This window comes from Vicia villosa, linkage group LG3 (genome assembly GCF_029867415.1).
Source record: "Vicia villosa cultivar HV-30 ecotype Madison, WI linkage group LG3, Vvil1.0, whole genome shotgun sequence".
NCBI lineage: Eukaryota > Viridiplantae > Streptophyta > Magnoliopsida > Fabales > Fabaceae > Vicia > Vicia villosa.
This window is the reverse complement of record NC_081182.1, coordinates 17,109,664-17,123,128: the sequence shown is the minus strand read 5'-3', so window position 1 is coordinate 17,123,128 and position 13,465 is coordinate 17,109,664. Positions and strand designations below refer to the sequence as shown.

The 13,465-nt window shown below is 32.6% G+C and overlaps 2 protein-coding genes and 2 non-coding genes across 4 annotated transcripts; 2 read left to right on the top strand and 2 right to left on the bottom strand.

Moving 5' to 3' along the window:
• The first annotated feature begins 1,415 nt into the window (after nt 1-1,415).
• LOC131655015 (endo-1,4-beta-xylanase 5-like) lies at nt 1,416-4,329 on the top strand. The gene is made up of 6 exons (XM_058924923.1): nt 1,416-1,575; nt 1,660-1,694; nt 1,781-1,919; nt 2,106-2,278; nt 2,377-2,478; nt 3,100-4,329. The coding sequence occupies exons 1-6, from the start codon at nt 1,515-1,517 to the stop codon at nt 4,216-4,218; spliced, it is 1,629 nt and encodes a 542-aa protein (XP_058780906.1). The 5' UTR covers nt 1,416-1,514; the 3' UTR covers nt 4,219-4,329.
• A 2,091-nt stretch (nt 4,330-6,420) lies between these two features.
• On the top strand, nt 6,421-9,022 carry LOC131655014 (endo-1,4-beta-xylanase 5-like). Its single transcript, XM_058924922.1, has 6 exons — nt 6,421-6,591; nt 6,682-6,716; nt 6,804-6,939; nt 7,162-7,334; nt 7,427-7,528; nt 7,746-9,022. The coding sequence occupies exons 1-6, from the start codon at nt 6,531-6,533 to the stop codon at nt 8,865-8,867; spliced, it is 1,629 nt and encodes a 542-aa protein (XP_058780905.1). The 5' UTR covers nt 6,421-6,530; the 3' UTR covers nt 8,868-9,022.
• TRNAE-CUC (transfer RNA glutamic acid (anticodon CUC)) lies at nt 7,022-7,094 on the bottom strand. Its single transcript has one exon. It is a non-coding gene; the product is annotated as a tRNA-Glu (tRNA).
• A 1,058-nt stretch (nt 9,023-10,080) lies between the features above and the next one.
• TRNAE-CUC (transfer RNA glutamic acid (anticodon CUC)) lies at nt 10,081-10,153 on the bottom strand. Its single transcript has one exon. It is a non-coding gene; the product is annotated as a tRNA-Glu (tRNA).
• Nucleotides 10,154-13,465: the final 3,312 nt, after the last annotated feature.

The following is a 13,465-nucleotide window of genomic DNA, read 5'->3' as shown; positions in this document are numbered from 1 at the left end:
ATGATGATGCTGAAGCAAGATGAAGATGATGGAAAGAGCAAGATTTGGGGCAGAATTGGTTGCATGCAAGGTTGAACAATGGGACCAAGTTTGAGACTTCCTCTTCTCTTCCTCTCTTCCCACGTTCTCCTCCCTTTCTCTCTTTCACTACATTCTGGTTTTTGGAAAAGGAAAGAAGGATCAACCAAACATGTCTCTATTCTACTTAAGGGTAAAATTACTAATATGCCCCTCTTATTACTACTAATAGGTTAAGCTAGTCCCATAAACCAATTAGTAGAAATATATATACCATATTTATCCACCTTATTTCATACTAATCATATTAGCAAATTTAAAGATTGAATAAATATAATATCGGGTATTACATTAATTTTAAACATTTCAATGGCGATGAGATAACAGAGATTAGACTAGACACCGTTAAAATTACATTATAAAAATGTATAAGATATAGGGTGGCAAGATGAATCCAACTCATCTAACGAACCAATATTTTAGATACGTACACATCCTCTATTATGCACGCTCTATCCCCATCGGTTTTTTTTGTGGGGCTGAAATTAACATAAATTTCTATAATTTTAAAATTTTAAAAATGTTGTGGGACCTCCTCCGCTCCAACCTCATTTTTTTCCCGAAGTAGACCAATGTTTTAAGCCTACCCCATACACATACATGTTATATTCTATTTTTTTAGGCTTTTATGAGCAGACTTAAACGGGGCTTGCAATCCCGTTTAACACTGATAGTTATTTTAAAAAAAATTATAAGAGAAATGGTCAATAGATCTAATAGATATATTTTATTTACTGGTCTTTTAAAAATATCAATAATATATTTATATATGTAACTTTGATATTATAATTTAGTCAAATAAAATGGAAAAGTTTATTAATTTAGTCCATAAACTATGACATTTTAATTTAGTCCATAAACTATATAAAAAAATTATTAAATTAAAAAAAATTATTAATTTGGTCCATACTATTAAAATGTTAGAGAATAAATTAACAAATTTTGATATACTTTAAAGATTAATTAATTTTTAAAATGTATTAATAACTAATTATATTTATATAATTGAATGACTAAATTAAAATAAATTAATAGTTTTTTTTAAATAAAATATCCCCATCACTTCCTCGTGTTTACTTTTCTTAAGTCACAAGCAAATAAAGATCTAGAATTTTTTATAATATATATATATATATATATATATATATATATATATATATATATATATATATATATATATATATATATATATATATATATATATATATATATATATATATATATATATATATATATATATATATATATATATATATATATATATATATATATATATATATATATATATATATCACCTCCTCAATCCCATTAAACTCCATATCCAACCTACAATTTTTTTTTGTCTTAAACCACAAATATATGCTAATGTTATGATAAGCATTAAACAGTAGTACTATCTTTCACACTTCAACACAGTTTTTCCACCAACTCTAAAAATGTTGCAACTTATTTCACTTTTCTTCCTTCTGCTACCGTTATGGGTTTCTTCAATCTATGGTTCTTAAAATCATATTCACTCTTCTTCTATTTTAAGGTGCACATTATAAATTCATTTATTGATTACTAGGTGTTATTTTGCAGATGGACCCCTATATGCCTCAACTGCTTATACTCAGGTAACTAAAATCTCACTCACACTATATTTTTTTTACCTACTACATGTTTTTGTTCCTATCACAATGTCAATGTGTTTGGTTGGCAGTGCAAAGGGTATCCTGAGAAGCCACTTTATGGAGGGGGTATTTTCAAGCATAATATTGCACAAATTAAAACCAACAATAACATGTCTTCTTCACTTGTCGTATACAATCTTAAACAAGACACTATCTACTCTTTTTCCGGTAAGCTTTTATCTTCTCTTCTTTACTGTTTCATCAAATAAAAAATAAAAAAAAATATTTCCGTTGCTCGGATCTCTCGTGTGGGAGCCAAGTATCCTAACCAACTAGACTGCAACGGGTTGTCGAAAAATTTGAAATTCAATTATATTCAACATACAAATACAATTGTTTGTGATGACGTGGCAGCATGGGTGAGGGTTAAAGGTTCAGATTCGGTTATGATAAGGGCAAGGTTGGAAGCAGAACATGATACATACAACTGTATTGGGACAGTTTCTGCCAAGAGTGGATGTTGGTCTTTTCTTAAGGGTGGATTTGTTCTTAATTCACATTCGAATTCATCTACCATTATCTTTAAGGTTCCTTTCTTGAATTCTTCTATATTTTATTTTATTCACTAGTAAAAATTTTCACACATTTCTAATTTGTCTCAAGATATTTGGTTTTTATAATGCAGAATGCAAATGGCAAAGATGTTGGTATGGATATAACAAGTCTGTCACTACAGCCGTTTACTAAGCAGGAATGGAGATTCAACCAAGAATATATAATCAACACTGTGAGTGAGTCCAAGCTAAAACAAAGAAACTAATTGCATTTGCATTTTTAGTTAGAGCACCAAAACTTCATATTACAAGAATGTCGTGTATATGTGTCAATCCGTATAGTATGTGGTGTTAGTGTAGTGTCCAATGCCTCATATGTGTTTAGGTCGGGCCCGGTCGGGCCCGTGCAGAGTAGCAGGCTCTATAACATAGGTCTCAAATTTTCGAGGGTCTCCAAATCTTGAAAAGTCCAATTTTTTTATTTTAATAATAATAAATATAAAAAAGTATTATAAAAAAATCAAATAAATATAAATAATGTTATGGTAAAAACTCCAATACATTAAACAATTGAGATTGATCATAGTCAATAATTATAATTAATTTTTTTTATTAATATATAATTATATTTTTGTTGTGTTATTTTTAATTATTATAATTGTATTTTTTTTTTAAAATTTGAGTCCATTTTTAAATTAGAACGAAGCCTTTAGTTTTGTTTGGGTCGGCACACATATGCTGGTGTTATATGGCCATCAACACTGACATATGTAGGTACATTGTTACTAATTTTGTGTTGGTGTATTGTGTTTAGCATTTAGTTATAGTTTGGTTTTCTTTACTGCATTTAACAGAAAAGAAAGCGTGCGGTCACAATTCATGTATCAGATACAAATGGAAAGAAATTACCAGGAGCTTTTGTGCGTATAGAGCAAATATCAAAAGACTTTCCTATAGGTTCTGCAATAGCAAAGACAATTCTTGGAAACACACCATATCAAAACTGGTTTGTAAAACGTTTCAACGCCGCAGTCTTTGAAAACGAGCTTAAATGGTACGCCACAGAACCTCATCAAGGCAGAGTCAATTATACAATTTCAGATCAAATGATGGAATTTGTTAGATCCAAAAAAATCATCGCTAGAGGACACAATATATTTTGGGAAGATCCAAAATACACACCTGCATGGGTTCTTAACCTTACAAGTACAGAACTAGAATCAGCTGTGAATTCTAGACTAAAAAGTCTCATGAAACAATACAAAACTGAGTTCATACACTGGGATGTTAGCAACGAAAATCTTCATTTTGATTTCTACGAAAAAAGGCTTGGACAAAATGCTACATTTCAGTTCTTCCAGGCAGCACATGAATCAGATCCTTTAGCAACTTTGTTTATGAATGACTTCAATGTTGTAGAAACATGCAGTGTAAAATCTAGTGTCGATGCATATATTTTAAAGATAAGAGAACTAAGACAACATGGTATTTTTATGGATGGTATTGGATTAGAGGGTCATTTCACAATACCGAATCCTCCGCTTATCAGAGCTATCTTAGACAAATTGGCAACACTGGATCTTCCCATTTGGTTTACTGAGATTGATATAAGCAAGACACTTGATCACGAAACTCAGGCAATTTATTTGGAACAAGTGCTGAGAGAAGGATTCTCGCACCCTTCAGTGAATGGGATAATGCTATGGACAGCACTTCATCCATATGGATGCTACCAAATGTGTCTTACAGATAATGATTTGAAGAACTTACCATCAGGTGATATAGTGGACAAGCTTCTTAAAGAGTGGCAAACTGGTCGTGTAGAGGGAGTCACAAAAAAGCATGGTTCACATAGCTTTTATGGATTCTTGGGTGAATATAAAGTCAGTGTTGAGTATGAAAACAGGACCATAGATTCAACATTTTTTCTAGGTAGTGGTGATGAAACTAAACATGTCACTGTCACATTGTGACTTGAGTTTTATTTATGAAGCTCCTTAGCTTCACTTGAAATTTTATAAGTTTCAAATTTAAATAATGTATCTATCATAGATGGTTAGATACTCGTCATAATGTCAAGTATGAAAGCATCATTTAAAAATAGTAATGTTTAACTTAAGATATTATTGTTTTCACAATTTTTATGTCTCATCTATTTGTTTAATATCTATTTATGTTGTTGGAGTTTGTCAAAAACACGACAAATAATTTAATGAAGATCAAAACAAATTCTTTTTTTAATAAGCAATTGATTGATTATAAAACTCGCACTAGCAGTGCAACCCTTACAAGAAAACACTAAAAAGTGTTTGAACAACTTAAAGGAAGTTTAAACCATTCATAACAAATAGATCTAAACTTAATGTATCCATAAGACAACCATCTCCAAGAGAGGAAGATGATATTAGTACAAACCACATCAAAGCAAAAAACACCCCCCTTAAAGATTATGGCATTACTCATGAGCCAAATACACCTAATAATGGCTATCCAAACAATGTTGATCTTCACCCTATGGTTAACATTCTTCACATTTTCTTGAATTAAACCAAAGTCCATGAATTACTCTCCATTAAGCTCCACCATAATACCCAACCAACCCCATACATGTTTTTCCAAATCTCCTTCACCACATGACAATTTAAAAAGAGATGAGAAAATTCTCCGAATGGTTGCCACAGAAAACGCACTCCAAATTGTCGAAGCTAGTAACTCCCCTTTTCATCAAGAGATCTTTAGAAGGAATTCTTTCGATGTAAAATATCCAAGCAAAAACTTTCAACTTAGGTGGAATTCTAAGATCCCATAGCCTTCAACAAGTTAATTAAATATGGCGCCCAAGTAAAAGATTTTGAAACATTAACAATATTTGATATGCTGGCTACCGTAAACTCATTTTCTGTATTTGTGCGCCACAAGAAGCTATCGTTCTCCAATTCACTCGGGCTCACAGTTTCCACCTCGGCACAAAACCGGTCGCAGCAAGGCCGCTCTGAAACAGCAACAGCCGTTGAAACAGTGGCTACTCCGCAACTAAACAAGCTCTCCAACTTCCAATTGTGGTTACCATTGATCCATACCAACATGTAACTCGGTGGGAGAACTGACTTGGCGTTTTGATAATTCACAAAACAATATCGCGGTAAGCAAGAGTCGTCACTGACCATTATTTTCGAAAGGCAACCAAAGAGGGGAATACGTACCCTGGAGGTGTAAGTGTGTGAGTGTGTTAAATTCGAGTATTTAATCTTGTATTAGGTTAGCTATCGTTTGACTTTGTTATCTTACCATACACACCCTAATTAAACATACATCTAACACAATTCATAATATACAGAAAGTAAAAGCAGAAAATAAATTTTAACTATTACAAGGCTTCGGGGTGGGGGTTACAATAAAAAACGGGGAGTGCGAGAATATAAAACCTAATTAAAGCTATTACAAAGTACAGGCCCCTATACAATGGAGAGAGGGGATGCTTTTTAGTGGTGACATGGATGATTGAAGACCAAAATTACTTGAGATGAAATCTCATCTGCTGCTCCATGCTTGCTATTTGGTTTTTTGGGATCCTTGCAAGCAACTCTAAACAATTTCCTTTTTAACTTTCTTATATTTTGCCTTTGCGTAAGCAAATGAAACAAAAGGCGTCACGTTTCTATTAAAATGATTGCCAAATATTGTGGGAATATCATTTTACGCTGTTGGACTACACACTCATGTTTGAAATTAGTTTTTATTTTAGTTTAAGATTTATATTCATTTAATAACATTTTTAACATCAATTTTTTTGCATTAAAATTTTGCAGGCAAACTAATTTAAATAATAACCTATTATATCACTCTATAATGCCCACACTCTCAGCCTGTTCCTCGGGTTTACTTCTCACAAGCAAACAAAGTATGGCCATATGCAAACAATTGAATTATTAACTTATTATTAATACAGTCACACTCACACAGTCACGTGATTTTGCACATTATATGAGAGCTTTTATAGTTTAGGGATTTTATACTCTCATGTTTGATTCTGTTTTTTTTCTATCTAGAAAATATTTATAATTTTTTGATAAAAACCAAAGCAAAGCGTGTAGTGATTTATAAAGTGGGACCCTAGAAATTTTGATGATATATATAGTAGCATAGCATGTGAAGGAGGAGCACGGGCAGTGGAATGGCATCCAGCTCTATCACCTCCCCCAACGTACAACTATATAGATATGCTATGCTAAGCATTAAACACTAGTTACTACCTTTCACACTTGATTCAACACAGTCTCTAAACATGCTGCAACATATTTCAATTTTCTTCCTTCTCCTAGCATCAGGAGTTTCTTCTCTCTATGGTTCTTAACTATTCCTTTTCACTATTGTTCCTATTTTAAGGTCAACATTAAAATTTCATTCATTAATTCATTAGTATTTGTGTTTTGCAGATGGACCCTTATATGACTCAACTGCTTACACTCAGGTAACAAAACAAATATCTCACTCACTCTCTATTTGTTTTCTACCTACTTTCTATCACAATGTCAATGTGTTGTGTTGACACTGACAGTGCAAAGGGTATCCTGAGAAGCCACTTTATGGAGGAGGAGTTTTCAAACATAACAATATCGCACAAATGAACACAAACAAGTCTTCTTCACTTGTCATATACAATCTTAATCACGACACTATCTATTCTTTTTCTGGTACGTTTTTATGTTCTGTTCTTTACTATTTCATCCATTGCAGCACTTTTTTGGTTACAAATAAAAAATAATAAAAATAAATTTCCGTTGCCGGGACTTGAACCCGGGTCTCTCGGGTGAGAGCCGAGTATCCTAACCAACTAGACTACAACGGATTGTTGTTGTACATAAAAATAAAACAAAATAAATATGTAAAATTAATTGTTTATGATGACGTGGCAGCATGGGTGAAGATTGAAGGTTCAGATTCAGTTATGATAAGGGCAAGGTTGGAAGCAGAAAAGGATACATACAACTGTATTGGAACAGTTTCTGCAAAGAGTGGATGTTGGTCTTTTCTGAAGGGTGGATTTGTTCTTAATTCACCTTCGAATTCATCTACCATAATTTTTCAGGTCCCTTGCTTCAATTCTTCTATATTTAATCACTAGTGAAACTTTTCACACCTTTGTAATTTGTTTTAAGATATTTGGTTTTGGTAATGCAGAATGCAGATGGCAAAGATGTTGATATGGATATTGCAAGTCTATCACTACAGCCATTTACTAAACAGGAATGGAGATTCAATCAAGAACATATAATCAACACTGTGAGTCCAAGCTAGTGTAATTTAATATTACATAAATGTCGGGTGTCTGATATGCGTCTATCAGTATAGTGTCCGGTGTCTGTGTACTGTCTGATATTTGATATGTGCTAGTGTATCTGGCCATCAGCACGGACATATACATTACTACGAGTCTAGTGTTGGTGTCTTGTGTCTAAGCATTTAATTATACTTTTTTTTTATCTTATGCATTTAACAGAAAAGAAAGCGCGCAGTCACCATTCATGTATCAGATACTAATGGAATAAAACTGCAAGGAGCTTCTGTGCGTGTAGAGCAAATATCAAAAGACTTCCCTATAGGTTCTGCAATAGCAAAGACCATTCTAGGCAACAGCCCATATCAGAACTGGTTTGTGAAACGCTTCAATGCTGCAGTCTTCGAAAACGAGCTCAAATGGTACGCCACAGAACCTCATCAAGGCAGAATCAACTATACAATTTCAGATCAAATGATGCAATTTGTTAGATCCAACAAAATCATAACAAGAGGACACAATATATTCTGGGAAGATCCAAAGTACACACCTGCATGGGTTCTTAACCTTACAGGCACAGAACTAGAATCAGCAGTGAATGCTAGAATAAAAAGTCTCATGAACCAATACAAAACCGAGTTCATACACTGGGACGTTAGCAACGAAATGCTTCATTTTGATTTCTACGAACAAAGACTTGGGCCAAATGCTACATTCCAATTCTTCGAGGCAGCACATGAATCAGATCCTTTAGCAACTTTGTTTATGAATGACTTCAATGTTGTAGAAACATGCAATGATGTAAAGTCTAGTGTTGATGCATATATCTTAAAGATAAGAGAACTAAGACAGCATGGTGTTTTTATGGATGGTATTGGATTGGAGGGTCATTTCACAACACCGAATCCTCCGCTTATCAGAGCTATCTTAGATAAATTCGCAACGCTAGATCTTCCTATTTGGCTTACTGAGATTGATATAAGCAAGACACTTGATCAAGAAACTCAGGCAATATATTTGGAACAAGTGTTGAGGGAAGGATTCTCACATCCTTCGGTGAATGGGATAATGCTATGGACTGCACTTCATCCATATGGATGCTACCAAATGTGTCTCACAGATAATGATTTGAAGAACTTGCCATCAGGTGATATGGTTGACAAGCTTCTTCAAGAGTGGCAAACTGGTCGTGTAGATGGAGTCACAGAAGAGCATGGTTCATATAGCTTTTATGGATTCTTGGGAGAATATAAAGTTAATGTTGAGTATGGAAATAGGACAACAAGTTCAACTTTCTCCTTAACTAGTGGTGATGAAACTAGACATGTTACTGTCACACTGTGATTTAAGTTTTATTTATGAAACTTAAAAGTTTCAAATTTAAATAATATAAGTTATAACTGTCATAGATGGTTAGATACACGTCATAATCTCAAATATGAAAAATATCCTTTCAAAATTGTAGAGTTCTTAACTCAAGGTATTGTCTTCACAGCTTTTATGCCTTATTTAGTCATTTCCTTCCATTAGAATGTAGAAAGCAAATAGTAGAAAACAAATACAACTTTGGTCATTTGATAAAATACATAGTTGTTTGAAAGCAAAATGGATACAAAATCAAAACTTGTGTCAGTTCATTAACTCTGCAAGTAGAAAGAAAAATGGTTCTGTAGTAGAAATACAAGTTCAATGAATTGATAAAATACAAAGTTTCATTGAGGGCACTATAGTATAATTATTTACCATTAACATAGAGGGTTGTCAACTTTCATTGCGGGTTGTAAAGTTGGATTCAAAACTGATAAATGCAGGAATTACACAACAATTACATAATTGGTTTGTTATAATATTGAAAACTCTTTTAACAGTTAGAAAAATTAGGAAAATATATGATAATGCAAAGTACAATATGTCATGTATCATTTTACAAAACTTGGCATAGAAGTCTACATGTTTTAATGGAACCTACATGATTGCACATAAAATTGAAGTCAGTTTTATCAATATATGCTGGTAAAATTGATTTTAAATAGGAAGAAGAAACTGAATACTGAATTTTTAATGCCATTATTTAGAAAAATAACTAAGATAAGTTGTAGAAGGATAATCACTTCCAAATTGCAACATCATGTTGGCTTAATATTTTACCATAGAGTGAATTCATTACCTCGAGGTCGTCTAATTCCCAATCAAATTCATAAAAGACCTGAAACAAACAATACATACATACATGAACATGAGTTGCATATATAAGACAGGGTTATTAAAATATTTAGAAAAATCATTTACATTTACATAGCCATATAAGAAAAAACATATATCCCAAAAAACCCAAAGACTGTCAAACCTATAGGCTATAGGATAATTTTTAAATCATAAATATCGGTTTTGGCTCTACTGGATAAATTATTGGAACCTCAGTGCTCTGTTCAGATTCACCTATGTCCATATAGGAGACTCTACTATCAGCCATCATTTTTTTGTTCTTTCATTCAGCGTTTACAGTTCTTGCAACTCCATAGAAAGAGTAAAGTTTCGTTAATAATTTAAAAAACAATTCCGTTGCCGGGACTTGAACCCGGGTCTCTCGGGTGAGAGCCGAGTATCCTAACCAACTAGACTACAACGGATTGCTGGCCACTTTTGAAATTGTTTGTGTTTACTACATGTCACTGGTGAAAACATTTGCTTTTATTGCTTATATGATGATCTGGAAGCATGGTGAGGATTAAAGGTTCAGATCCAACTTCAAATTCATCTGCCATATTTTTGTCAGGATACAACTTTTCACACATTTGTAATTTGTTGGTTTTTGTAATTTACACATCAAGAATGTTGATGGCAAAGATTTTGAAATGGATATACAAATTATTGTTATATCTCAAAATAATTTTTTTTATCTAAGATATGATCTGTTTGTTTCAGCTTTAAAAAAATAGATTTTTTATTTGTAAGAAATTAGCCGATATCAGAAATTGGATAACGTTCCACTTTTCACCATGGTTGAAATTTCTAACCATGATGAAAAGTGGTTTGGTCGTGAGTTCGATTCCCACTAAAATCATTTAGGCATTTTTTCGCGTGGACGCTTCCCCACAGTTGTCAAAGCTAAATGAGTGGATAAGTGAGTTGGTGTTAGTTGGATATTTCAACGTATCTCAAATGTTCAACAAGTCCGGAAAAGTTTAAAACAATTTAAGTAATTCAGCTAAACATGTTGATATTATTTCGATGAGATGTTAAATCGATAGTTCGACAAGTTTGTTCAAGGAGACATGTCGAAAATCCCATATGCAAAGTAATCTTGGGGACTTAGTGATTTTGTGATTGACTTGGAGGATATTTCGATTAAAGGAAAATGAAATACGCAACAAGGCTAAGTAACCAGCTTTTGGCCTTATCAGAACTTAAAGAACACATGGAAGTATGTTAAGGGCAAAACGCATGCAAGCAAAGACATGTCAGCATTTGGAAAAAGAGACGTTCGCGACAATTATGTAGATTTCATTATAAATAAGAAATTCTAGCGTTAGGTTTCGTGTGTTGCAATTACTACAGAAACTTATTATACTCAAAATATCCGAGCGAAAGTGAGAAAAGAGTTCAACGAAGTGCAATGTATGTGTTCAAACACCGCATTTTATTCATACAAAGTCTTTTACACTAAGTTATTTTCCTGCACTTTTACTTTCTGTCGAAGTCTTTACCTTCTCTACATTTACATTCTTTTTCGTCTTTTCACATTTATTTTAAAGGTTTTGCCTACGTCGAAATCTACGTCCTTAACACAGAAAACCACGCAGTTCTGAAGACTCTAAAGACTTGAAGCTCTAAAGATTAATGTTTCTAAAGACAAAGGGTATTGAAGACCAAGTGCTGAAGACTCTCAAGACATGGTTCTGAAGACTCTGAAGACTTGAAGTTCTGAAGACCCAAAATCTTATTTTCTTTCTTCCAACTCATGTTGTCAGCCTCTGAATTTCAAGAAGAATATAAGATAATGTTATGTAGTACGAGGTATAAGATACAGACGAATGTTTTGTTCCACTACTATGAAAGGACGGATGTTGCGTACTATCTTGTCTCCTACTACATTCAAGCCGCCAAACTTATGGAAATTCCTGAATTGCCCTCCAACAGATATATTATTATATTGGCTATATAAATGCTTGAAGACTCAAAGAGGAAGCTGCCAATTCACGATCATATCCATTCTTGAAAGATTGTTCATAGCTTCATTCTCTTAAGTCTAGAATCTGAGATATCGTTTACATTTAGCTTGTGTAGAAGCATTTATCTGTAAACAAACACTTATTCAAACTATTGTTTGGTTATTCCTCAAGAGACTTGTTGGTCAGTATTCTTGGGAAGTTTAGGACTAGTGTGTCTTAAAGAGTGTTAGTCACATGCGGATAACTTGTGCATTGTATTGTTAGTTACTCGCAGGTAGCTTATGTATTGTATTGTTAGTCACTTGTGGGTAGCTTGTGCATCATTAGTCATCGGTAGTTGGTCCATGCAATTGTAATCAGTTTGGTTATAGTGGACTAAGACCTCGATTGAGAGAGGCGAAATCACCTTGGCAGGTGGACTAGACTAGCTTGAGGGTTTCTCAAGTGAACTAGTATAAACATATATTGTTCTTTCCTTCTTGCATTTTATAGTTATTATCAAGAGTAAAGAGTTTGTTGTTTAAAGATAGAAGTTGTTTTTTTTATCAAAGTTTTGTTTGTTAAAAACCCTATTCAAACCCCCCCTTTCTAGTGTTTTTCACACCTTCAAGCCATACCATCGACGGTGCAAATTGGTCAATATTATCCCCTGACAACAAAATAGAGTCATCCTATGAATCCCAGACCAACAATGACAAGTGATTATAGGCCCTATAGGCCTAGTTTCATGATGCCCTTAAATGGTCGCGAACAACCTTACAGTATGCCAACGTCATTTATGGCAGGTTTTCATATGAACACGTCGATATTCTCTGAAAATGTGATGACTACCCGTTCTCCATTACAAGGGTCGAGATCAGCTGTAATCAATTTTGCGTAGAGGTTCTATTTGAAAATCAGATTATGAGATAATTTTGCGTTGAGGTTCTATTTGAAAATCAAATTTTGATACATTAGAATTTGAATTGCTTCTTCTTTATAATCTATTTAACTGCGCCAGAACCAAGTTAAATATGAGCTTAATGATCCTGCAGACTTAAGCAAATGTTAGTTTACTCTATTTTTCTTTAAGTACTTTGTTATCATTAAAATCCAAGGAATATGAACAGATTTTGTTCCAACAAATAATACTAGACAGTACAGAATATTATAAGACAACTTTTGTGTTGTATTGTGTTTAATGATCAAAGCACTGGACAAATGTTTTCTCTATTTTTTTTGATATATTTATGTACCTGACAAAATAATATAAAATTTACTATAATATTATTTATTGATATTTAAAATATTAATATTTATGAATCAAAATATTAAATAATAAGAAGGATGAAAAAAGAAGAAAATATTTTTTTTACTCTGTTTGATATGTTTATGCCTCATATAAAATAATAAAAATTTTATTATAATATTTTTTATTGATATATAAAATATTAATATTTATGAATCAAAATATTAAATAATGAGAAGGAGGATAAAAAAAGATGAAGAGATACTTTTTTTTACTCTACTTTGTTGGATATGTCGATGCACTCGATAAAAGTAATATAACTTTTATTATAATATTATTTATCAATATATAAAATATTGATATTATATTTATAAATTATAATATTAAATAATATTAATAAATCAATATATTAAATAGAGAGAGATCAAAAATTATATTTTGACATTTTCTGACAATTTGTGCTTGGGACAAAAAGTTGTCTCTTGGTTAAGTGAGGAACAAGAATTCACATTTTTGTCCAGTCCCTTACCATATATTTTGTC